This window comes from Oncorhynchus masou, chromosome 15, assembly GCF_036934945.1.
Source record: "Oncorhynchus masou masou isolate Uvic2021 chromosome 15, UVic_Omas_1.1, whole genome shotgun sequence".
Taxonomy (NCBI): domain Eukaryota; kingdom Metazoa; phylum Chordata; class Actinopteri; order Salmoniformes; family Salmonidae; genus Oncorhynchus; species Oncorhynchus masou.
Genome location: NC_088226.1, coordinates 889,374 through 915,993, shown reverse-complemented (window position 1 = coordinate 915,993; position 26,620 = coordinate 889,374). Strand labels below are relative to the sequence as shown.

The 26,620-nt window shown below is 46.4% G+C and overlaps 1 protein-coding gene across 1 annotated transcript in view; it reads right to left on the bottom strand.

Annotated features, from left to right (window-relative positions):
• Nucleotides 1–26,620, bottom strand: part of LOC135555267 (adhesion G protein-coupled receptor L1-like) — a 242,721-nt gene that overhangs the window by 23,732 nt on the left and 192,369 nt on the right. The window contains exons 5-14 of the mRNA XM_064987580.1: nucleotides 15,250–15,457; nucleotides 14,672–14,891; nucleotides 13,215–13,587; nucleotides 10,905–11,201; nucleotides 8,581–8,684; nucleotides 7,933–8,118; nucleotides 7,579–7,617; nucleotides 4,164–4,344; nucleotides 3,862–3,984; nucleotides 1,042–1,247 (exon numbers count right to left, since the gene is read on the bottom strand). Of these exons, the coding sequence (XP_064843652.1) occupies nucleotides 1,042–1,247; nucleotides 3,862–3,984; nucleotides 4,164–4,344; nucleotides 7,579–7,617; nucleotides 7,933–8,118; nucleotides 8,581–8,684; nucleotides 10,905–11,201; nucleotides 13,215–13,587; nucleotides 14,672–14,891; nucleotides 15,250–15,457 (1,937 nt within the window). The remainder of the gene's footprint in view (nucleotides 1–1,041; nucleotides 1,248–3,861; nucleotides 3,985–4,163; nucleotides 4,345–7,578; nucleotides 7,618–7,932; nucleotides 8,119–8,580; nucleotides 8,685–10,904; nucleotides 11,202–13,214; nucleotides 13,588–14,671; nucleotides 14,892–15,249; nucleotides 15,458–26,620) is intronic.

Sequence of the window (26,620 nt, the reverse complement as noted above, 5' to 3'; positions counted from 1 at the left end):
ATGGGTGTGTATCGTGTGTATGGGAGTGTATTATGTATGGGTGTGTATTGTGTGTATGGGAGTGTATTGTGTATAGTGTATGGGTGTATATTGTGTGTATGTGAGTGTATTGTGTATGGGTGTGTATTGTGTGTATGGGAGTGTATTGTGTGTATGGGTGTATATTGTGTGTATGGAAGTGTATTGTGTATATGGGAGTGCATTGTGTATATGGAGTGTATTGTGTATAGTGTATGGGTGTATATTGTGTGTATGTGAGTGTATTGTGTATGGTAGTGTATTGTGTGTATGGGAGTGTATTGTGTATGGGTGTGTATTGTGTGTATGGGAGTGTATTGTGTATGGGTGTGTATTGTGTGTATGGGAGTGTATTGTGTATGGGTGTGTATTGTGTGTATGGGTGTGTATTGTGTGTATGGGAGTGTATTGTGTGTATGGGAGTGTATTGTGTGTATGGGAGTGTATTGTGTGTACGGGTGTGTATTGTGTGTATGGGAGTGTATTGTGTGTATGGGAGTGTATTGTGTTTATGGGTGTGTATTGTGTATATGGGTGTGTAAGGGTGTGTATTGTGTGTATGGGAGTGTATTGTGTGTATGGGAGTGTATTGTGTGTATGGGAGTGTATTGTGTGTATGGGTGTGTATTGTGTATATGGGTGTGTATTGTGTGTAAGGGTGTGTATTGTGTGTATGGGAGTGTATTGTGTGTATGGGAGTGTATTGTGTGTATGGGTGTATATTGTGTGTATGGAAGTGTATTGTGTATATGGGAGTGCATTGTGTATATGGGAGTGTATTGTGTGTATGGGAGAGTTTGTGGACTGTATGTGTGTGAGTCACAGGAGGTTGGTGGCACCTTTATTGGGGTGAATGGGCTCATGGTAATGTCTGGAGCGTAATGAATGGAATGGTATCAAATACATCAAACACATGGTTTTCATGCGTTTGATGCCATTCCATTTGCTATGTTCCGGCCATTGTTATGAGCCGTTCTGTAAGTATGGAAGCGTATGACATTAAATGGATCTGTAAGTGTATACCTGTAAGTGTTTGAGTGTGAACACCACCGGCTCAGTGAGGAACACTCTGCTGGACTCTTTATTGATGGAGGCGGCGATGACGTGGGAGTTGACCGCCAAGCCCCGCTCCCCCGGTGCCGCCTCCAGCTCCATCTTCACCGTGGCGTTCTCCGTAGACAGGAAGGAGCCCAAGTTCTTATAAAGAACAAACACTACCTTGACTTGGCCTGGAGGGGGGGAGAGAGATGAGAGACGGGTAGAGAGCGAAAGGGTCAGAGAGAGAGATGGGGAGTGGGAGAAAGAAGAAGAGAGAGAGATAGAGAGGGGAAATGAGAGAGGGAAAGGAAAAAGAGAAAAAAGAAACCGAAATAGTGTGTGAAGGGAGCATAATAAGGAGAGAGAGCCAGACAGAGAGAGAGAGAACAGAAAGAGGTAAAGGAGTGGGAAGGGGGTGGGGAAGGAGAGCATAATAATAAAGAGGGGAAGAGGGCCAGAGAGAGAGAGAGAGATAGAACATAAAGAGGGGAAAGAAGGAGAGGGAGTAAGAGAGAGAGATAGAACATAAAGAGGGGAAGGGGGAAGGAGAGGGAGTAAGAGAGAGAGATAGAACATAAAGAGGGGAAGAGGGAAGGAGAGAGAGTAAGAGAGAGATAGAACATAAAGAGGGGAAAAGAGGGGAAGGGGGAGGGGAAGGGGGAAGGAGAGGGAGTAAGAGAGAGAGATAGAACATAAAGAGGGGAAGGGGGAAGGAGAGGGAGTAAGAGAGAGAGATAGAACATAAAGAGGGGAAGATAGAACATAAAGGGAAGGAGAGAGAGTAAGAGAGAGATAGAACATAAAGAGGGGAAGGGGGGAAGGGAGAGGGAGTAAGAGGGATAGAACATAAAGAGGGGAAGGGGGAGGAGAGGGGAGTAAGAGAGAGATAGAACATAAAGAGGGGAAGGGGGAAGGAAGGGAGTAAGAGAGAGAGATAGAACATAAAAGAGAGAGAGATAGAACATAAACATAAAGAGGGGAAGGGGGAAGGAGGGGATAGAACATAAAGGGGAAGGGGGAGGGAAGGAAGGGAGGGGGAAGGAGAGGGAGTAAGAGAGAGAGATAGAACATAAAGAGGGGAAGGGAAGGAGAGAGAGTAAGAGAGAGATAGAACATAAAGAGGGGGAGGGGGGAGGAGAGGGAGTAAGAGAGAGAGATAGAACATAAAGAGGGGAAGGGGGAAGGAGAGGGAGTAAGAGAGAGAGATAGAACATAAAGAGGGGAAGGGGGAAGGAGAGAGAGTAAGAGAGAGAGATAGAACATAAAAGAGGGGAAGGGGGGAGGAGAGGGAGTAAGAGAGAGAGATAGAACATAGAACATAAAGAGGGGAAGGGGGGAGGAGAGGGAGTAAGAGAGAGGATAGAACATAAAGAGGGGAAGGGGGAAGGAGAGGGTGTCAGAGAGAGATATAACATAAAGAGGTAAAGGAGAGGGAAGGGGGGAAGGAGAGAGAGTAAGAGAGAGATAGAACATAAAGAGGGGAAGTGGGGAGGAGAGGGAGTAAGAGAGAGATAGAACATAAAGAGGTAAAGGAGAGGGAAGGGGGGAAGGAGAGAGAAAAGAGAAAGAGGAAAAGGAGGAATAGTAAAGAGAGAAGACAGAAATAGCGAGAGAGGACAGGGGGAATGATGAGGGGAAAGGAGGAAGGGGAGAGAGGCAGAGTGACAGAGAGAGAGAGAGAGAGAGTTAGTGAAGGTTAGAATGATGGTAAGAACCGTTTCATTTTGACTGGTGGGAAAGAGGGGAGATTTAATGTGGAGGGCAATGGAACATTCATCCCTCAAGCATTCACAGATCTCCTATTATTCCATATGAATTTTTCATGTGCGTTTGTTTCAATCATTCTAATCTGGTTCCCACTGCAGAGCCGAGCGCTGACAGAAAACAGAGCAGGGGGAGAGGGAGGGATGGAGGGAGGGAGAGGAGGAATGGAGGGATGGAGGGAGGACTGGAGGGAGGAAGAGGAGGAATGGAGGGATGGGTGGAGGACTGGAGGGAGGGAGGGGAGGATTGGAGGGATGGGTGGAGGACTGGAGGGAGGGAGAGGGGGAGGGGGGCTTGAAGCGGGAGAAGAGATGAGAGAAGGGTATAAGATGGTGGAGAGACAGAGCAAGGGAGAGAGAGAGAGAGCGAGAGCTGAGATTGCTCTGTCAGGCTGTGGGTGATAGTCATCTACACGCCTCTCCAGCTATTCTATTAGGAGTGTTGTTAGGAAACCATCAAGGAAGAAATGGTCTCAGCGCTTTTATTAATCTGATTGGCCTGTTATTATGAAACAATAACTTGGTCAACTGCATGCAGATTACTTTAGACTCGCATGAAAATGCAAACGGAAACATTGACTGAGAGATCCCTGAGCCCATATCTCAGGTCATGAAACGGGAATGCAACTCAGGTCAATGGAGTGAACGGGAACATTAACTCAGGTCTGAGAGATCCCTGAGCCCATATCTCAGGTCATGAAGTGAACGGGAGATCTCTGAGCCCATAACTCAGGTCAATGGAGTGAACGGGATATCCCCAAGCCCATAACTCAGGTCATGGAGTGAACGGGAGATCCCTGAGCCCATATCTCAGGTCATGGAGTGAACGGGAGATCTCTGAGCCCATAACTCAGGTCAATGGAGTGAACGGGATATCCCCAAGCCCATAACTCAGGTCATGGAGTGAACGGGAGATCCCTGAGCCCATATCTCAGGTCATGGAGTGAACGGGAGATCCCTGAGCCCATATCTCAGGTCATGGAGTGAACGAGAGCGCTGTAGGGTTTGACTGTGATGTGATGACCGTGATAAGGTTACTGACCATTGCGGCTGTACTGTTTGATGGTGGAGGCGGAGAGCTGGATGGTGCTGTCGCTCACGTAGTTCTGAGGAAAGGACAGGTCCTGAAGGTCCATCTCTGTGTTCAACACGTGCACCTCCAGATCTAAGATACACACACAGGCACGTGGGAACAAATGGTTAGAGTTGTTCTGCTTTTCCAGGATATTGAGCATGCCCTGCTCTACACCTATCCACCTACTGGAATTACTATTGCTACTAATTACAATTACTAATCACACACATGCATGCACCCCACTGCTTCCATTTCCCCCTATTTCTTACCGATATTGGGGGCCCGGTCGGTGAAACGGTTGCCGTACATGTTGTTGGCCAATAGGAAGGCTCCTTTCTCCAGGACGTCCAATAGCATGGTGGCGGTGTGGGCCTGCTCCGTAGTGTTCATGTCCTGCCACGACTCCAGAGCCTCTGTACGCAGCAGGTTGTCCACTGTCTGCACTACCGCCTAGCAACGCAGAGGGGGCGCTAAGGTTCACACTACTGTATTCCACTGCATCACATTACACATGCTACTGCTGTACATTACATTACACATGCTACTGCTGTACATTACATTACACATGCTACTGCTGTACATTACATTACACATGCTACTGCTGTACATTACATTACACATGCTACTGCTGTACATTACATTTTCTGCTGCTCTACTCTTATAGTAGAATTTTGACCTGTTATCCAATTTATAACAGAGGCCTGTATGTTTGATTCACCATGTGATTCTCTTATACTGTACAGGCCTGTATGTTTGATTCACCATGTGATTCTCTTATACTGTACAGGCCTGTATGTTTGATTCACCATGTGATTCTCTTATACTGTACAGGCCTGTATGTTTGATTCACCATGTGATTCTCTTATACTGTACAGGCCTGTATGTTTGATTCACCATGTGATTCTCTTATACTATACAGGCCTGTATGTTTGATTCATCTTGTGATTCTCTTATACTATACAGGCCTGTATGTTTGATTCATCTTGTGATTCTCTTATACTATACAGGCCTGTATGTTTGATTCATCTTGTGATTCTCTTATACTATACAGGCCTGTAAGTTTGATTCATCTTGTGATTCTCTTATACTATACAGGCCTGTATGTTTGATTCATCTTGTGATTCTCTTATACTATACAGGCCTGTATGTTTGATTCACCATGTGATTCTCTTATACTGTACAGGCCTGTATGTTTGATTCATCATGTGATTCTCTTATACTATACAGGCCTGTATGTTTGATTCACCATGTGATTCTCTTATACTATACAGGCCTGTATGTTTTATTCATCTTGTGATTCTCTTGTACTATACAGGCCTGTATGTTTGATTCATCATGTGATTCTCTTGTACTATAAATACAGGCCTGTATGTTTGATTCATCATGTGATTCTCTTGTACTATAAATACAGGCCTGTATGTTTGATTCATCATGTAATTCTCTTATACTATACAGGCCTGTATGACACGCACAGGGTCAATTGAGTATTCTTCATTGTACAGTGGAAGGGAGAGAATTACAGCTGCACTTCTATGCTCTTCACTTCACACAATCACCATACATTTCCCCTTCCCCTTACCATACATTTCCCCTTACCATACATCACCATACATTTCCCCTTACCATACATCACCATACATTTCCCCTTACCATACATCACCATACATTTCCCCTTACCATACATCACCATACATTTCTCCTTACCATACATCACCATACATTTCCCCTTACCATACATCACCATACATTTCTCCTTACCATACATTACCATACATTTCCCCTTCCCCTTACCATACATCACCATACATTTCCCCTTCCCCTTACCATACATCACCATACATTTCCCCTTCCCCTTACCATACATCACCATACATTTCCCCTTACCATACATCACCATACATTTCTCCTTACCATACATTACCATACATTTCCCATTCCCCTTACCATACATCGCCATACATTTCCCATTCCCTTACCATACATCACCATACATTTCTCCTTACCATACATCGCCATACATTTCCCCTTCCCCTTCCCCTTACCATACATTACCATACATTTCCCCTTCCCCTTACCATACATTACCATACATTTCCCCTTCCCCTTACCATACATTTCCCCTTCCCCTTACCATACATCACCATACATTTCCCCTTCCCCTTACCATACCTTACCATACATCACCATACATTTCCCTTCCTTACCATACATCACCATACATTTCCCCTTACCATACCTTACCATACATTTCCCCTTCCCCTTACCATACATTACCATACATTTCCCCTCCCCTTACCATACATTACCATACATTTCCCCTTCCCCTTACCATACATTACCATACATTTCCCCTTCCCCTTACCATACATTACCATACATTTCCCCTTCCCCTAACCATACATTTCCCCTTCCCCTTACCATACATCACCATACATTTCCCCTTCCCCTTACCATACATCACCATACATTTCCCTTTCCCCTTACCATACAATTCCCCTTACACTAAACCTATTAAAACCATTCTAATTATTTATGTTGACCATATACTGTATTACATCTGTGTTGCTTCATAAGCTACAGTACAACCAATGCTAAACAAGGGCGCTCTCGTGACACACTACAACACAGCAGACTTTGCATAGATCGTACACCCCTGCAGATTTGTATGTACAGTGCCTTGCGAAAGTATTCGGCCCCCTTGAACTTTGCGACCTTTTGCCACATTTCAGGCTTCAAACATAAAGATATAAAACTGTATTTTTTTGTGAAGAATCAACAACAAGTGGGACACAATCATGAAGCGGAACGACATTTATTGGATATTTCAAACTTTTTTAACAAATCAAAAATTATTCAGCCCCCTTAAGTTAATACTTTGTAGCGCCACCTTTTGCTGCGATTACAGTTTTATATCTTTATGTTTGAAGCCTGAAATGTGGCAAAAGGTCGCAAAGTTCAATACTTTCGCAAGGCACTGTATTTTGTTCCAATGCACAACAGACAGGTTAAGGAACACATATGCTGCAGGATGACAGAATTCATATGTAGGGTGACATCATTCATATGTAGGGATACATCATACATGCTATGATATCACACACATACTATCAAATGACTCCTTACACATAGCCAGAGATATCATACTGTACTGAACAGTACACAGCCAAGGCTCATATAGCAACGTATATCACTATAGTAACATTACAGTGAAACCGAGCTGAGTTATGTCACAGAAACATTATTACTGCTTCTATTACTCCGCCCACATTTCAGAGAGATACTATGAACATGAGGAAAAACTACAAAGAAAGCAGCAGCCTGAGGAAATATTATAGACACATTTCAGGCATCCAGAGAGATATCAGCCATACAGCGCACACACACACACACACACACACACACACACACACACACACACACACACACACACACACACACACACACACACACACACACACACACACACACACACACACACACCGCTGCACCGCACTCCACCTGCTACTAGAGTGATTCAGAACACATTACATGATATATCTCAGCCTAAAGGAATCCTATACAGTACACACATATGTCTACTACAGGCTAGGGGTTATCTTTCCCACATTATTCTCAGTAGTCAGTACACTGGTAGGCTAGAAGATATTGTCCATTTAAAGTGTGGGGATTAAAGGGGAAGGTTACCTGGATGTAAGCCCGACAGGTCCTCTCTCTCTTCTGGAGCTGAGAGGAGGGAGGACAATAGTGTTACAGTACACTTCTATAGGGTACTGTAACACCAAAACAATGGCAAACTGCAAGTCTAGAGGGATGTTACACACTGTAAGCGTGCATTTTTAAACACCCAGTTCAGTTTGTCTGTGAGTGTGTGTGAATTTGTCTATGTGTGAGTGTGTGTGTTTATACAACTTTGTGTTTGTGTACATCTATCTGCGTGTGTGTGTGTGTGTGTGTGTGTGTGTGTGTGTGTGTGTGTGTGTGTGTGTGTGTGTGTGTGTGTGTGTGTGTGGTGTGTGTTTGCACGTGTGTGTCTTCTACCTTGTTGTAGTTGCGTGCGGCTGACTCCTTGTTGCCGGGCCGCAGGGCCTGAAGCTGGGCATCCAGTATGTCCAGCAGCTGTTCCATCAGACGCACTGACGAGCTGACATCACCAGCGTGGATCCGCCCCCGTGTGTGGTTCACCAACTCCCCAGCAATGTTGGCAGCATTCTCACCACTCTTTATCTACACAGAGACACACATTTCCACCACTGGGTACTACACAGAGGAGCGTGTGTTGGGGGTTGCTGATGGTTGAGAGTGGTAAGTTGAGGGTGCGAAGTCGACTCACGTTTTTTATAAAAATACACTTTAAATACACTCAATAAAATAGTTGCAACTTAATTATCTTTTAATATACTTTAAATAAAAATAGTATTTCCATCATCTTGACATTAATGGCCTTCCATAGGGTGAATGACTAACTATAGAAAGTGGAGCATGAAGAGGGGATGCATTTGAATATGGGTCTAGTTGAAATGAGTCATTCTAATGAGTGAAAACCTTGGTGATATGGTGGTGATGGGTTTTAATCAGGAGAACCTTGGAGACATGCTAATGGCAGTGTGCATATGGACACAGACACCCAGGGCCAGAGGCAGGGCCAGAGGCCCCCAACAGAGGGACTAGTAGAGGTGGAGGTCTTACCTTCTGGGCTACCTGGTTGACCCAGGGAGAGGTGCAGTTACTGAGGTCAGGGCCCCGAGGGTTCCACATGACCGGAGCCGCCAAGCACTGGAACGAGGCGATGCCTGGGAGGGCCAGGGAGGAAGGGAGAAAGGGATGGAGCGATAAGAAGCATTAGGTATTGGCCAATTATAGAGAAATGGATTTTAAAGAGAAAAGGAACAGGGCAAAGAGTACGACAGATAAAATAAGAGTAAATTAAATGAACTTTAAATATGCAATACTTTGAGTGGTTCGGCGGAGGAGAGAAAAGAGAGGGAGGAGGGAGGAGGAAGTGTGTGAGAGAAAATGGGGCAGAAGTGGAAAGGTTAAATAATGGAGTGTAGGACAGAAAGAGAAAGAACGAGAAGGGAGGGGTAGGCTTTCAAATGAGTTGGCTATAAGAACATGGCTTTAAAGGAACACAAATTCACACAAACGTGCGCTACACACACACACACACAGCCCCCCCTCCCCCCCACACATACACACACTGCTCCACTCACACACACAGCAAAGACGGCGCCATCAGGCATCGTCTCTCATCTGCAAGAATAACACCTCAAGGGAGGGACCTCCCGCCACCCCTCGTTTTCAGCTAAGTTTTCAGTTTAGTTAGGAGAGTTCAGAGAGAGGACAACACACTGGGATCAACCAAGGAAGGGTCTTTCCACTGCCGCTACACAAACAGCTCCATACAGGGAACAACAGAAGAGAGGGGAGAAGAGAAGGAGAGACGGAGAAGAGAGGGAGAGAGGGAGACAGAAGAAGGGAGAAGAGAGAGGGAGGGGGGGAGAAGGAGAGACGGAGAAGAGAGGGAGAGAGGGAGACAGAAGAAGGGAGAAGAGAGAGGGAGGGGGGGAGAAGAGAGAGAGGGGAGAAGAGAGGGAGACAGAAGAAGGGAGAAGAGAGAGGGAGAGAGGGGAGAAGAGAGAGAGGGGAGAAGAGAGAGGGAGAGAGGGGAGAAGAGAGAGAGGGGAGAAGAGAGAGGGAGAGAGAGGGGGGGAGAAGAGAGAGAGGGGAGAAGAGAGAGGGAGAGAGGGAGAAGAGAGGGAGACAGAAGAAGGGAGAAGAGAGAGGGAGAGAGGGGAGAAGAGAGAGAGGGGAGAAGAGAGAGGGAGAGAGGGAGGGGGGGAGAAGAGAGAGACAGGGGAGAAGAGAGAGGGAGTGAGGGAGAAGAGAGGGAGACAGAAAAAGGGAGAAGAGAGAGGGAAGAAGAGAGAGAGAGGGAGAAGAGAGGGAGAAAGGGAGACAGAAGAAGGGAGAAGAGAGAGGGAGTGAGGAGAGAAGAGAGAGAGAGAGGGGAGAAGATAGAGGGAGGGGAGAAGAGAGAGGGAGGGGGAGAGAGAGAGAAGAGAGGGAGAAAGGGAGACAGAAGAAGGGAGAAGACAGAGAGACAACACAGCAGTGGAGGAATCAGAGCAGAAGTACCCCCCCCCTCCGCTCCCTGCTCTCCTCCATCTAGCGCAGATTGGGTTTGAAATCTCTGCCAAGACATGGCAATTAAGCCAGCTGCTAATTTAGCGTTACTGTTGTTGTCAGAGATGAGAGAGAGAGAGAGAGAGAGAGAGAGAGAGAGAGAGAGAGAGAGAGAGAGAGAGAGAACACAGAAAAGCAAGAAGAGATGGAGGGGGGAGTGGTGGTAGAATATATTCTATTCTTTTCTGGAACTCGAGAGGGCTATTTGATGCTTGCATGTTTGGAGTTATAGAAGCTAGCATGAAGGGAGGTGTATTCTGTTTTGTTCAGTCTTTCATTTCATTATTCCACACTTTCACTTGGCTATCCCTGTTTCGCTATGAGACGACTCTTTCATTTGGAGAGGAGAGGAGAGGACGGGCTTTCATGTAGAGGGAATCTTCTGGGACCCAGCCTGCTGCTGAGACTAACAGTGGGACAGGAGAGGAGAGGGGGAGACAACACAGCCAGCCAGGGGAAAAACAAGAGCTGCAGCACAAACACACTGAAACAGTGACACACTGGAAAACACACACACACACACACACACACACACACACACACACACACACACACACACACACACACACACACACACACACACACACACACACACACACACACACACTGAAACAGTGACACACTGGAAAACACACACACACACACACACACACACACACACACACTGAAACAGAGACACACTGGAAAACACAAATTCACATGTGAACTTGAGCACCTACAAAAAACTGACAAAAACCACAGACACACATGCACGCACAACCACACACCCCAACTCAAATAACCACACACTCATACATACAGGAAACACGGTAATAGTCAGTCCCCACCTAGTGATCCTTTAGGACAGGGGCGGTCCACAGTCTCTCCTCTCTGGGTGGAGGGCCACTGCACCCCTCTGGCCACTCTGGACTCACACACCTGGGGCTCCGGGCCCTGGACGGGTGGGCGGGGAGGCCGCCTGGTGACTGGTACGGTGGCTGTGATTGGCCGCAGGTCAGGGCCCTTGTTGATAGCACCAATGGGGTGAGAGGTGGGGGCCAGGGGGCGGGTGGTAGCAGGGCTAGAACTGGAGGTGAAAGGTCGGGCTGGCGTGGTGCTGGTCACCTGAGTGGTCGTCAGAGGGCCTGAAGAGAGAGAGACAGGGGGGGGGGGTGATTTAGTTTAGTTTTAAAACACATAATAAAGCACATGTATAAATAAAATCACTGAGGATGACAAAATAAAGTCAAAATAAAGTCAAAGATATAAATAGGGAAAGCGAAAGTGAGAGACAAAAAAAGGGAAATAAAAGAAAAGAGATTGAATGAAAGTGGTGAGAGGGGAATAGAGAAAGGCCGAGACAAAACCAGAGCATGAATAAAAGAGAGAAAGGCACGGAAATGTTACATCTCTCAGAAGTTGAGTTCAGAAGTTCTCTGGATAATAATTACGGCACAAACTACTTTAATATATCTATATATTACTCTTTCAGTGTTCCTATCACTACCCCTGGAGATGGGAGGGAGCCTGCATGGCAAACTACTTTAATATATCTATATATTACTCTTTCAGTGTTCCTATCACTGCCCCTGGAGATGGGAGGGAGCCTGCACGGCAAACTACTTTAATATATCTATATATTACTCTTTCAGTGTTCCTATCACTGCCCCTGGAGATGGGAGGGGGCGTGCACGGCAAACTACTTTAATATATCTATATATTACTCTTTCAGTGTTCCTATCACTACCCCTGGAGAGGGGAGGGGGCGTGCACGGCAAACTACTTTAATATATCTATATATTACTCTTTCAGTGCGTGCACGGCAAACTACTTTAATATATCTATATATTACTCTTTCAGTGTTCCTATCACTACCCCTGGAGAGGGGAGGGCCTGCACGGCAAACTACTTTAATATATCTACGGCAAACTACTTTAATATATCTATATATTACTCTTTCAGTGTTCCTATCACTACCCCTGGAGAGGGGAGGGAGCCTGCACGGCAAACTACTTTAATATATCTATATATTACTCTTTCAGTGTTCCTATCACTACCCCTGGAGATGGGAGGGAGCCTGCATGGCAAACTACTTTAATATATCTCTATATTACTCTTTCAGTGTTCCTATCACTACCCCTGGAGAGGGGAGGGAGCCTGCATGGCAAACTACTTTAATATATCTCTATATTACTCTTTCAGTGTTCCTATCACTACCCCTGGAGAGGGGAGGGAGCCTGCATGGCAAACTACTTTAATATATCTATATATTACTCTTTCAGTGTTCCTATCACTACCCCTGGAGAGGGGAGGGAGCCTGCACGGCAAACTACTTTAATATATCTATATATTACTCTTTCAGTGTTCCTATCACTACCCCTGGAGAGGGGAGGGAGCCTGCACGGCAAACTACTTTAATATATCTATATATTACTCTTTCAGTGTTCCTATCACTACCCCTGGAGATGGGAGGGGGCGTGCACGGCAAACTACTTTAATATATCTATATATTACTCTTTCAGTGTTCCTATCACTACCCCTGGAGATGGGAGGGGGCCTGCACGGCAAACTACTTTAATATATCTATATATTACTCTTTCAGTGTTCCTATCACTACCCCTGGAGATGGGAGGGAGCCTGCACGGCAAACTACTTTAATATGTCTATATATTACTCTTTCAGTGTTCCTATCACTACCCCTGGAGATGGGAGGGGGCCTGCACGGCAAGAAAGGAAGAAGAAAGGAGGATGTCAATTATTGATCAAATGTATATGACAGATGTCACTACCGACATTAACAACCAACTGTAATGCATCCATAGAAGTAACACATCCCAACTACAAAATCTCAACTGATCAAACACCCGCTCTCCTCTTCAACACTGGGACAAGTCTGTCTGTCTGTTTCTGTCTCTCTCTCTCTCTCTCTCTCTGTCTCTGTCTCTCTCTCAGGGACAAATACTAACTCCAGATAGGCCTGCCTCGCTAAAATATTCACCCAAAACACAATGGATAATTCATCTGAAAAAGCAAGGTACGTACAAGAGGGCGAACAGGTGGTGATTTGCATTTGTGCAAATATCCCACTACAACTGACATCAATGGACAAATTATACCAGAAATAAAGGTCCACTGTACACACACATCTCAGGACTCACCAGTGGTGGGGTCCGGTGGTCCGAACTCCAGCGGATATCTCAGAACATTATAGTTGTTCCAGATGTAGAGCTGGTTGTCTCTGGGGTTATAGTCCACAGAGGAGACGTACTGGTAGGGGTTAGGGAAGGGGATGTGGACGGGCTCCTCCCGGGCACGGTTCGTGTTGTAGGCGTAAAGGATCAGATCCCCGCCGGCCTCGCTGTCGTCGTCCTGATAGACACTGCGCACGGCGTAGAGCACGCCGCACGCCATGAAGGCGTTGGACGCCAGCCTCTTGTCGAAGCTGGTCTCCCAGGTGCCCTCGAAGCGCAGGGTGTACGGGTTCACCTGGGAGGAGGGGGGGGGTGATGGTAACCATAAATATATCTCAAACTACAGAAGAAACTACAGAATCTCACCCATTCTTAAACGCTCAATCCAGGTGTTACGGTGATAAACACAAGAAAGTGTATTTATGAAATAGATAAATAAACCATTAGGCCTATTTTAGATGAGCTTAGAAATGTCCAGTCCAACTCCATCCCCCTGTTACACTCCTCTTACACTCTTCTATTCCCTCCATCATCCTGTTACACTCCTCTTACACTCTTCTATTCCCTCCATCCTCCTGTTACACTCCTCTTCTTCTGTTACTCTTCTATTCCCTCCATCATCCTGTTACACTCCTCTTACACTCTTCTCTTCCATCATCCTGTTACACTCCTCTTACCTCCATCATCCTGTTACACTCCTCTTACACTCTTCTATTCCCTCCATCCTCCTGTTACACTCCTCTTACACTCTTCTATTCCCTCCATCATCCTGTTACACTCCTCTTACACTCTTCTATTCCCTCCATCCCCCTGTTACACTCCTCTTACACTCTTCTATTCCCTCCATCCTCCTGTTACACTCCTCTTATTCCCTCCACTCCTGTTACATTCCCTCCATCATCCCATGTTACACTCCTCTTACACTCTTCTATTCCCTCCATCATCCTGTTACACTCTTCTATTCCCTCCATCCATCCTGTTACACTCCTCTTACACTCTTCTATCCATCCTGTTACACTCCTCTTCACACTCTTCTATTCCCTCCATCCCCCTCTTACACTCATTCCCTCCATCATCCTGTTACACATTCCCTCCATCATCCTGTTACACTCCTCTTACACTCTTCTATTCCCTCCATCATCCTGTTACACTCCTCTTACACTCTTCTATTCCCTCCATCCTCCTGTTACACTCCTCTTCACACTATTCTATTCCCTCCATCATCCTGTTACACTCCTCTTACACTCTTCTATTCCCTCCATCCTCCTGTTACACTCCTCTTACACTCTTCTATTCCCTCCATCATCCTGACCACCAGTCGTTACACTCTTCTTACACTCTTCTATTCCCTCCCATCATCCGTTGTTGGACTCTGTGGTTACACTCCTCTTACACTCTTCTATTCCCTCCATCAGATGACCCACCAGCCCGTAGATGTTCTCGTCCACCGCCAGGTCGATATCGCTCTTCCCACCCCAGCGGTAGGGCGATGTGTCGTGGTAGTTGGCGTTGGCGATAATGGCCTCGCCGCTCTTGATGCGTGTGCGCAGGTCATACTTGACCATGTTGCGTGTGCGCTCCTTATTGTAGAACACGGCGCCGTCGTATACCACGAAGCCTGTGCCATCAACACGGTTCGGCAACCTATAGGAGGGGAAGAAGTGGGTGGACACAATATGACAGGAGAATCAATAACCCATGAGCTTTTGGGCGATGACCAGCTCATAAGCATGTCCAAAGAGACCAACATGTCCAAAGAGACCTGTGGTTCTCATACTTTTCCATCCCATGGAGCACAAGAAAAAAACATGTATTTCACTAAATTAATTGGACTTCACACTGACCCCTGAGGTGCCCCACCAGTGGTCTACAGATCACCACAGGACCCCATGGAACCCACACTGCCATTCACCATCCATCTACAGCAGTATTCAAATAAATCAATGCAGAGGCAGAGGGATTATTTGATGTGAACTGGCGGGGGGGCAGAGGCGGTGCTCACTTGTAGGTGGTAGTGGCGCGGTTCTGTCTGAAGTCCTCCCAGGAGGCGTACTCATACAGCATGTCGGTGCGGTAGGGAGTCCAAGGCATGACATAGAGCCGGTCACCTGACTGCAGGGGGTCCTTACACCACGCCCCCGACTGATGCTCTGCCTCCTGAGGCGAGCTGGCCGCCTGTACACGCAGCAGTGTGCCCGGACACACAAAGACTGGAGGAGAGTGGAAAGAGAGAGAGATGGGGAGGGAGAGGGTGAGAGAGCGAGCGAGAGGGAGTGAGGGTGGGCGTGCGGGAGGGAGGGAGGGAGGGAGAGAGAGAGAGAAAGGGAGAAAGAAAGAGCGAGCGATAGAGAGAGAAAGGGAGAGAGAGAGTGAGAGCGAGAGAGAAAGGGAGAAAGAGAGAGAGAGATGGAGAGTGAGAGATGGAGTGAAGAGATATAAAAGGAGCAATGTAAGATAAAGGAGTATATTAAGGAGATGATGAGGGGGAAATGGAAAGAGAGAGGAGATGAGGAAGAGGAGTGGGGACAAAGAAAGGGGTAGAAGATGGGATGAGAGTATAGTGGGGAAAGAGACAGAGAGATGTTCAAGATAACAAGTTTGAGATTTGAGGAGAGGGAGACAGAATACAAAAGAAGAATGGGGGAGAGAGAGACAGAGAGAGAGACAGCGAGGGGAATGAGGTGAGATACATTATCAGATCAAAAATGAAGAAATACAAAAAGCTCATTTGCTAAATATCAGAATTGAGGCCTAAGAGCTGCCTGTAGTGTTCTGATAAATGGTAGATTCCTAGCTGCTGCTGCCCAGATAGTATTTCATCTGATTCATCTTGGCCTACTTAAGGTTTTATTGTGCATGTATACTGTAAGACGCTCAGTATTCCTGCTCTCTGGTAGGAAATAACAGTATGAGTTTTAGAGTGTTGTATCAGTACAGGTGGTTGGATCTCAGTCAAGAGTAATGCCATGAAGTCTGGGGTAGAAAATAAGAGTCTGGCCAGGATCCCCTTCTTCTGTTGTTGCAATCCATACACACACACACACACACACACACACACACACACACACACACACACACACACACACACACACACACACACACACACACACACACACACACACACACACACACACACACACACACGCACGCACACACACATGCTCACACGCACACACTCCCCCCTCCACGCACACACACACTCCTCCCTCCCCCGACACACATGCACACACACACCCACACACAGGTTCTGCCTCCTACCCTCCTTCCTGTGTCTCATAGCTCTCTCCTGGAGGTCACCCACTGGGGACTGCTGTAAATTGGCTGGCTGACGCACTTTCTCTCTCAGCCAGATAGTGTCTGACCTGGGACCAGAGGACTGTCAGGTGGGGCGGGAGGGGAACCGGGCGGAGGAGGGCGTGGAGGAGAGGTATCTATGGAAAAAAGCTGCTGGCATCAACAGCACGGTCACATCACAGGAGACTGTGAGGACGTGAGAGCAAAGGAGACACTACAGGGACACTACGGAGATACTACAGGGACACTACAGAGATACTACAGGGACACTACAGGGACAGTACAGGGACACTGCAGGTACAGTATAGGGACAGTACAGGTACAGAATGAAAGAGCTGAACAGAGGACTCCCTGTCCTCTCTGGATACTCAGTTATGTAAGTGTCCAGGCCCCAGCAGCCCAGCCAGTCAGTGTGTTGAGAACAGAGGACAGGGAACTCACACTGGTCACGTTATGACTGAACGGATCCGTGGTCTAACTGGTCCCTACAGGGGCGTTTAGACACAGTCACACACACACACACACATGCACTTACACAAACATTGCTGCCAGATTTCCTAGGATGGAACTAACCTTAGGATGCTACATCCTTGGACATGCTGCACACCGTAGGAGACGGCAGCATTTCTGAGAAGGAACGTTTAGGGAAAATGGCTTTATTCCTTTACCTGCCTCTCTTTTTATGGTTTGAGGAAATGTTTGCTGGTCACAATAGTAGTATCAATATGTTATGCCTCTCTCTCTCCCCACTCGGCACACACTGGTTGAATCAACGTTGTTTCCAGGTCATATCAATGCAATTACATTGAATCAACGTAGAATAGATGCTGAATTGGCGTCTCTGCCCAGTGGGAAGTTTTTGTCTCTCAGAAGTGTGTGGCTGTGTGCTGTGCCTCAGTGATGATACTGTTGTTGTGTCTGAGGGGACTCAGCAGGGATGAATATCTCACGTCAAAACACGACTCAAATCAAGCCTGGGCGTAAACAAACACACATTGAATAGAGGGGCTTCACAAAAGGACTGTCATGCTCCATTGTTAAAACAAGCAGCCGAGGAGCTACAGTGGTTGATCTAAGAATGGTTTCCAGCAGCAGGGGTGTTCTAGCATGCTGGGGAGCCCCATAGTTATTAGAGTTATTAACGTAGGCAGTGGCACCCCCATAGAGTTGAAAATATCTACATTGGTACAGCCCACTGGTTTTGGGGAACCCTCAAGGGTCAATGTGTAATTTGAATGTAGTCCTCATTTACAGTGACTTTGTCAGGTATTCTTCCTTCATCTCTATTTTATAACACTTCCTGCAATCCTATAAAATATACAAGAAAACTAGCTCAGGGATAAATGGCTGAATTCTATGAACAAAGCTGTGACGAGGATGAAAACAAACAAACAACAGCATGAAAGTAAAGAGGAGTAGAGAAATAAAGAGCATGCAGAACAAGCCGCTGCATAGCTGACCCATAAACAAAGACAGAACATCCTCCTGCCTCAAGGTAGGATAAAGGACAGACCAACACAGCCGTGCTACTGTCCCGTCTCTAGTCACGCACACAACAACACAGGACATACAGACGGACAAGCAGACAAATGGACGACCTGCATTTACAACCAAAAAGTGTATGGTGGGAGTCTGTATCTGAAAAGAGTCCATGACTACTGTACAGACCAGCCTTGGATTACAGAGTCCTAGGTAATAAAAAATGAATGGCTGGTGCAGTGCATTGTCAAGGGCTTCCTTTAATCCACAATGCTGACTTTCATATTGGGAAAGGAAAGGGGAAACCTAGTCAGCTGTACAACTGAATTGTGTCTTACACATTAACCCAACAACTCTGAATCAGAAAGGCTGCCTTAATCGACATCCACATCTTCAGCGCCTGGGAAACAGTGGGTTAACTGCCTTGCTCAGGGGCAGAACAATAGAGTTTTAGCTCGGGGATTCGATCCAGCAACCTTTCGGTTCCTGGCCCAATTTGGTTCTCTATGCACGGTGAATCACAAGAGGTTTAACAGGTATTTATGGGACAAATCATTGATCCCAGTAATATATTAACAGCACCACTACCCTGAATCGGCTTCACACTATACAGTAGCATAGTCAGCATTACTGTATACCAGGGTATTGCAGTCAAGAGTAAGGGCTAACCATCCTATGTGTTTTGTCCTGTTGTTCTCTCTGTCCCTTTACAGTCTGCAGATAGTAACTCTAACATGGCTCTCTGGCTCTGCTTATTCTAATTAGCTGGGTGTTGGGTGGACTGGCAGGGCCGGGTGTCAGTGGGGCTCATCACTGGACTGGCCTCCCAGGCGGTCACACTGAGCTGGCACTGACACACACAGACCAGAGAAAAGAAAAAGAGAGAGGTTCACTCGCATGCACGCACGCACGCACGCACACACACACACACACACACACACACACACACACACACACACACACACACACACACACACACACACACACACACACACACACACACACACACACACACACACACACACACACACACACACACACACACACAAAGACAAAGACAAGCAGAGGGAGCCGCTCCGCTCCACACCCTGCCTGGGAGGCTTCATTAACTCTGACCTGTTCTTTCAGCCAGCATGCCCTCTTCCTGTTTATTCTCTCTCTGTATGGACAGCCTGACCTCCCAGGCAGCCACACCCTGCTAACACACACTACCACAAAGCCTAGTATTATTTTGGACCAGCATTACATGAATTAGGTATTAGGTATTAGAGATGGATATGAGGTATTAGGGATGGGATATTAAAGATTGCACTAGGTATTATCCTAGTCCGGCCTAGAACAGGTTAGCCTGAGTCATATTTACCTTCTGAGATTAGTTGAGATTGTTAGATTAGATGAAATACATTTTTAGGAGCCGTGGAAATCTGGTCTGGCACAATCAGAGCAGTCATGGTCTAATGGGGCCACACCACTAGGCAGTATAACCAGTATAACCAAACTTACCTTATCAAGGATTAACAACCAACCTTCATGCTTGTATCTGCTGTGCACAGTAGTGCATCCCGAATGGCACCCTATTCCCTATAATGTGCACTAAAGTAGTGCACTATATAGGGAATAGGGTGTAAGTTGGAATGGGCAATATATCTTCTATTGGAAACACTTTACAGCAAAATACTGCCATGAAAAATAATAGGAAATTAATTTATCAGCTGTTGTTCCCGACACAATACAATATGTCAACAGTGACTGTTTCTCGTCAATATGAAGCTGTAGCATGAATATGATGACAGGAACAGAATCTCCTTTGAAATGACAAATACTGTACCTTACTACCTCGTTGGGAATAATAATGACAGTTTTGACGGGTGATATAGAAGTACATCTAAGCAATGACAGCTTGCTGAGATCATACTGTGTGCCGTTGTGGGCAAATCATTTTAATCCAGGGACTGCTGGGGAATGTATTTCTAATGGTTATCTTCATATAAAATCTGTCATTACATACTGTATTATAATAGAGCAATCATATCATCCTACTCTGACCATAAAGGGGTAGAGAGTAATGAGATATAGAGATATCTCAATGGAGACTGTATGTGTTTCTAAAATGATTGTGGTCTTGTTGTTGATGTAATGTGAGGCCATGGGTTGATATGACTGTTATGTAAGACACAGCCTGGCACAGCCCAGACCTGATCACGTCTCTCCTACAGTCCTTTCTTGAGACATCCTCTAGAGTCGGGATCTTGGGTTATCTATGTACGTTAGAGTGTCTGGAGAAATGCGTCCTAGAGTATCCCACATACTGGTTTTGGGGAGGTGGTGTACAGCCTGCCTATCCCAGGGTCACGGTCATTAGGACACACATAGTTCAAAAAAGTTTTGCAACGGAAACCAAAAATGAGCGTTTTTCAGGTAGTCCCTCCCTGTTTCAGTCTGTTTTCTTCCGTTTGGTGCCTAATGAACAGGACCCAGTAGGCCCTTGACAGACCTGGCCTGGCCACGGAGAGCCTGCTGTTCTAATTGAATCCCACACCTGTTCCTGGCAGGTAACTGCAGCCAGCAACCAGCAGGGGGCACAACAGAGCGCCATGAAACCCCTCCTTCAGCATGGACACTTAATCGTCTGGAAGTAAGAGTACATCTGTGAGTGTGTGTGTGTGTGTGTGTGTGTGTGTAGGGTGCAGGTGTGCGTGTGTGTGTCGTTACCCGTGAGCATGTTGGTGTGTGTGCGTGCATGTAGGTGTGCTTGAGAGATAGCAAGCGACAGAGAGAAGGAGAGAGAAGGAGAGAGGAAGAGAGAGAAGGAGAGAGGAGGAGAGAGAAGGAGAGAGAAGGAGAGAGAAGGAGAAAGAGTAAAGGATAGAGTGAGAGTGTATTTTGTGGGTGTAAAAAAGAAGAGAGAAGGAGAAACAGAGAAACGGAGAGAGTCAGAGGAGTCAATAGGTTATTTCCTGTGAAATGAGAATAAGAGAGGAAGTGAGTTAATTCTGTGGAGGAGTGAGAGAAAGAGAGAGAGAGGTGGGAGTCCCAGATTGTGTCCTGTTCCTTTTGGACAGCAAGGGGGTCAAGGCAAGGTAGTCAAAACAGAATACTAACTCACACATACACACACACACACACCTACACCGACACACAAACCTACACACACAGACACTCATACACATATCCGCACACCACACGCACACTGTAGACAGAAGGAAGGGGCTGGCACTTTGATCAACCGTCATGTTCACTTCAAGACAAACCCCTTCACTGAGACCAATAGCAGGGCAGCAGGGCCTGGGTGGAGAGGGAAAGTTTCCATTGAAATGTCTTATCTCTATGAGAGGTGCACTGACACACTGAGTGGCAGCACAGGTGGTCCTACTGACAGAGCTTCACAGCTTCAGTACACAGGACTCCGCCTGCAGGTACGGGTATAACACTGGAGTGACACTATGACAGGCCACAATTCCATTTCAATTCAGTCAATTTAGGTAGTCAATGGAAAATTCTAAGTCCAGTTTTCCTAATTGCTTTTCATTGTAAGGAAAAGTGAAATTGAAATTGAAACAGAATTGACCCCAACCCTGCTGAGCTACTGTAGCAGTAGCCAGCACCCAGCCAGTTTCTTACTCTCTTCATCCCTCTACTCTCTCTTTCTCCATCCCTTCCTTCCCCAGTGAGGGCTGTCCATACATCTGCCTCTGGTGGTGTGTTCTGTCTGTCCATACATCTGCCTCTGGTGGTGTTCTGTCTGTCCATACATCTGCCTCTGGTGGTGTGTTCTATCTGTCCATACATCTTCCTCTGGCGGTGTGTTCTATCTGTCCATACATCTTCCTCTGGTGGTGTGTTCTGTCTGTCCATACATCTGCCTCTGGTGGTGTGTTCTATCTGTCCATACATCTTCCTCTGGCGGTGTGTTCTATCTGTCCATACATCTGCCTCTGGTGGTGTGTTCTATCTGTCCATACATCTGCCTCTGGTGGTGTGTTCTATCTGTCCATACATCTGCCTCTGGTGGTGTGTTCTATCTGTCCATACATCTGCCTCTGGTGGTGTGTTCTATCTGTCCATACATCTTCCTCTGGTGGTGTGTTCTGTCTGTCCATACATCTGCCTCTGGTGGTGTGTTCTATCTGTCCATACATCTTCCTCTGGTGGTGTGTTCTATCTGTCCATACATCTTCCTCTGGTGGTGTGTTCTATCTGTCCATACATCTGCCTCTGGTAGTGTGTTCTATCTGTCCATACATCTTCCTCTGGTGGTGTGTTCTATCTGTCCATACATGTGCCTCTGGTGGTGTGTTCTATCTGTCCATACATCTGCCTCTGGCGGTGTGTTCTATCTGTCCATACATCTGCCTCTGGTGGTGTGTTCTATCTGTCCATACATCTGCCTCTGGTGGTGTTCTGTCTGTCCATACATCTGCCTCTGGTGGTGTGTTCTATCTGTCCATACATCTTCCTCTGGTGGTGTGTTCTATCTGTCCATACATCTGCCTCTGGTGGTGTGTTCTGTCTGTCCATACATCTGCCTCTGGTGGTGTGTTCTATCTGTCCATACATCTGCCTCTGGTGGTGTGTTCTATCTGTCCATACATCTGCCTCTGGTGGTGTGTTCTATCTGTCCATACATCTTCCTCTGGTGGTGTGTTCTATCTGTCCATACATCTGCCTCTGGTGGTGTGTTCTGTCTGTCCATACATCTGCCTCTGGTGGTGTGTTCTGTCTGTCCATACATCTTCCTCTGGTGGTGTGTTCTGTCTGTCCATACATCTGCCTCTGGCGGTGTGTTCTATCTGTCCATAAAGGTCCTGACTTATTTCTATTCATGGCCACCTGCCTGCCAGAGCTCTTTAGCTTTAACAATGTAATGACTTCTCAATGTACAGTCCGTCAGTTCCCTATCTCTCTCCTCTCCCCATCTCTCCCTCTCTCCTTCACTCTCCTCTCTCCTCGACTGCCTGCTGAATACAATGTCTGAGTGCAGTGGGTCACGTGACCAGACGTGTGTGTGGTGGGTCATTCCTAATGAGGAGCTACTGCCTGTCTCTATAGCGACTGCTCCTCTCTCCCGGCCTCTCCCTCTCTCTCTCTCTCTCTCCCTCCCTCTATCCTCATTCGCCCACAGAGACACTATTTCAATGGTAAATGTGTCTCTACACTCTCAGAAATAATTATTTGTCTGTCCCCATAAGAGAACCCTTTTTGGTTCCAGGTAGAACTCTCTGTGGGAAGGGCTTAAGACGGAACCCAAAATGGATGTACCTGGAACCAAAATAGTTCTACCTGGAACCATGAAGGATTCTTCAAAGGGTTATCCTATGGGGACAGCCAAAGAACCCTTTTAGGTTCTAGATATAACCTGTTTTTAAGAGTGTAGGTGCGAGGGATACTCCCCCCTCCTTTAGTCCCAATAAAAACCAATTTGAAGGCTGTGTACCAGGTCTTACATACTGTAGATTCATTTCCTTGTCACCTTTCCTTCATGATCATTATTAAATACTGTAGATTTGTTTCATTAGTCTCTTTTCCTTCATGATCACTGATTAAAAAGGACTTGATAGGTGACAGAAAGATGGCTGACACCTATTCAGTCAATTCACGTGTCAATAGTAATAAAGGAACGGTGACAAGGAAATGAATATGTAAGTCTATCAACACACAGACTATAGACAGTCTGACTGACGTTCACAGACCCGCTCCTGAACACAACAGCAGAGCAGCCATTACTATAATCTGTCAATCAACCAATCAGTGAATCAAACAATTAGGATTAATGAATTAACAAAGGGACAACGGGTTACACAATCTAAGAGTATTGTTAATTAATTAAAAATGAGATATAGAGATAATCATAATTAACAGTAGAGTTAAAGCGAGGATAGAGGGAGGAAGAGGAGGGGTTTTGTAGGTCACATGGTCACTGGGAGGAACGGTAGTAAACGTGGGTAAAAAAAACAACAATAACAAGGTGTATCAAGGGTGGGGGGGGGGAGAGGCAGAGGAGGAGGGTTCGCTATAGCTACCAGGCAGGGAGAAACAAAATGGTGGTCGGTTGGTTGGTTGGTTGAGGGAAAAACAAGACATACAGGAGCAATGGATGTCAGTGGAAAGCCACATCCAGGCAGATGGATATGGGCCCATAAAGGACTTAATGGCATTGCTACAGAGGTTAATCCCTTCAATCTATAATAACCTACTGTACATATCTATCTATCCATGGAAACAGACAGTAGAGGGTACTAGTCGAGACTGATGTGTAACAGTGTTGTGGGCGGGGGCATCTAAAAGGTCAAGGGTAAGATTAGGACAGTATATAATACCCTATATAGTGCACTACTTTTGACCAGAGCCCTGTAGTGCACTACGTGGGGAATAGTGTGCCATTTCAGACACAACCTGGGAGATTAAATGACCCTTTTGAGGCGGCCCTAATGGTGCCTGTTCCCAGTGGCAGCAATACTCTTCCTTCCTCTAACCTTGGATTGAGCCCTGCATCCCCTGCAGCATTCTTTGTAAGCTCTGTGATTGGGAGACCAGTGACTGATTGGCTCTTTAGAGAGTACCATCCCCCTGGTGAACAGAGCAGCCATTACACGTAGATGCTAACTGGGACTGTACCACCTACTGTGGCACCCCTCTGAATCCATACATACACGCTGTACGAAGGGAGGACTAGCTGACTCCTAATGATAAGAAGGGGTGACTGACGGCCAAATCAGGACACACAGGGGGGTTGCAGTGCAACGAAAGCAAGAGAAGGAAGAAAAAGCAGTGATAAGAGCAAATGGATAAAGAGGGAAAGAGAAAAGAAGAGGAGGAGGAGGAGGTGAAGAAGGAGATGAAACCTGAGGAGGCCTCAGAGAACCAGCGGCTACTTGTGATGAACAGATGAAAGATCTGAGAGGCAGAAACGGAGCCAAAAGAAAGAGAGAAAGAGGAGAGAAGGGCACTGCATTTAAAGCTGTTTGAGTGATAGAGAGAAAGAGAGTGGACACTGAAGCACCTGGAAATGGGAGAAAGTGCTTAACGAGGGACAGACTCATGTCACATGATCAAGGAGAAACTTTGGCCAGTGTGATTCTAAATACCATTGTCTTTTGAAAGTTGAAAATGAAAACAAATAAATGTAAGATTCGCCCTGAAGTAAGGAAAAATGAAAGGGGGAAGGAAGAAAGAAAGGAAGAGAAAGGGAGGCAGAGAGAAGAATATAAACCCATGTGGAGAAGAGAGGAGAGGAGGACGAGGAGGAGTCACTTGGATCTGGAGGGAACCAATTAGAGATAGGGTCAAATTACTAATAGCAAACAATAGAGAAATGGTGAAATCATACTCAATGAGGTGGAGTGAGAACTGCAGGGTCAGATGGAGAACTATGTCAGCATGAGGAGTGGTCAGGTGGCTGTGGCCCAACATGTGGACACGTTGAGGAGAGGAGAGATAGGTGTACAGCGAATGGGAGAAGAGAAGAAAGGGTTTACCGACCATGAAGTGGTAAGAATGTACACCATGTTATCTGTCTTTAAGTTTGTGAATGGCCACTGGTATGTAGTTTGTATAGTGGTTAAACCATGACATAAGAACCTCTCTCTTTTTCTCTCTCAGAAATAGTTCATGGACCTCCAGAGTGGTCAGCTGGTGTGTGTGTGTGCGCGTGTGTGTGTGTGTGTGTGTGTGCGGTGCGTGTGTGTGTGTGTGCGTGTGTGTGTGTGTGTGTGTGTGTGTGTGCGGTGCGTGCGTGCGTGCGTGCGTGTAGGTCAGGCTGGTGTCATCAGAGGCAAGGAGGAAATCTGGAAGGATCTTAGAGTCTTGGTTATAATCCAGAAAGAGAGAGAGGGAGAGAAAGAGAGAAAGAAAGGGGAGGGATATCAACATCAAACATGATCACTACACAAGGTGCTGGGTTAGGAAGGCGTATGAGGGGAGGAGAGGAGGGAGGAGGAGGAGGGAGGGGCGAGCTGTGGTTTTTATGTTCATTGTGGTCTTTACCTTTTTGATCCACTTCTATTCAAGCATCGGAAAAAAGAGAAAGAGAGAGGAAGACAGGGGAGAGAGAGAGAGAGAGAGAGAGAGAGAGAGAGAGAGAGACAGGGAGAGCGAGAGAGACAGAGTAAGAGAGACAGAGAGAAAAAGAGAGAGAGCAAAGAGAATGAAAGAAAAACAGGTGCAGGAAAAAAGACAAAATTGAGATTAAATAAAATGCTATCCTTTCTCTCTTTTCTTTAAGCATGTTATTTGTTCTGTGTTACGGTTGGCTACTCAGAGAAAGGATGGCGACTCAAATGAAAAATGAGGAGGGAAAATGGCCTGACCTCGGATTTACTCCATTTCCATTCCATTAACCCAACAATCCCCAACCATCCACACATACATGTACTCAACCCGACCTCCTGTTATGTCTTAGGATCCCACCCTTCCCTCCCTCCCTCTTTCTCTGCTTCCGAACTCCAGCTCCCGGGTCCTGTCAGGGAGAGAAAAACACACATATGTTCCTGAAGAATCTTCTTTGGAAGCAGCTGTGGGAGAAATAGAGCTAGATAGAGGGATGGAGAGATGAGAGGGTGATGAGGAAAGTGGCCCAGTGTGTGGGGTGTGTTGTGGCCTTG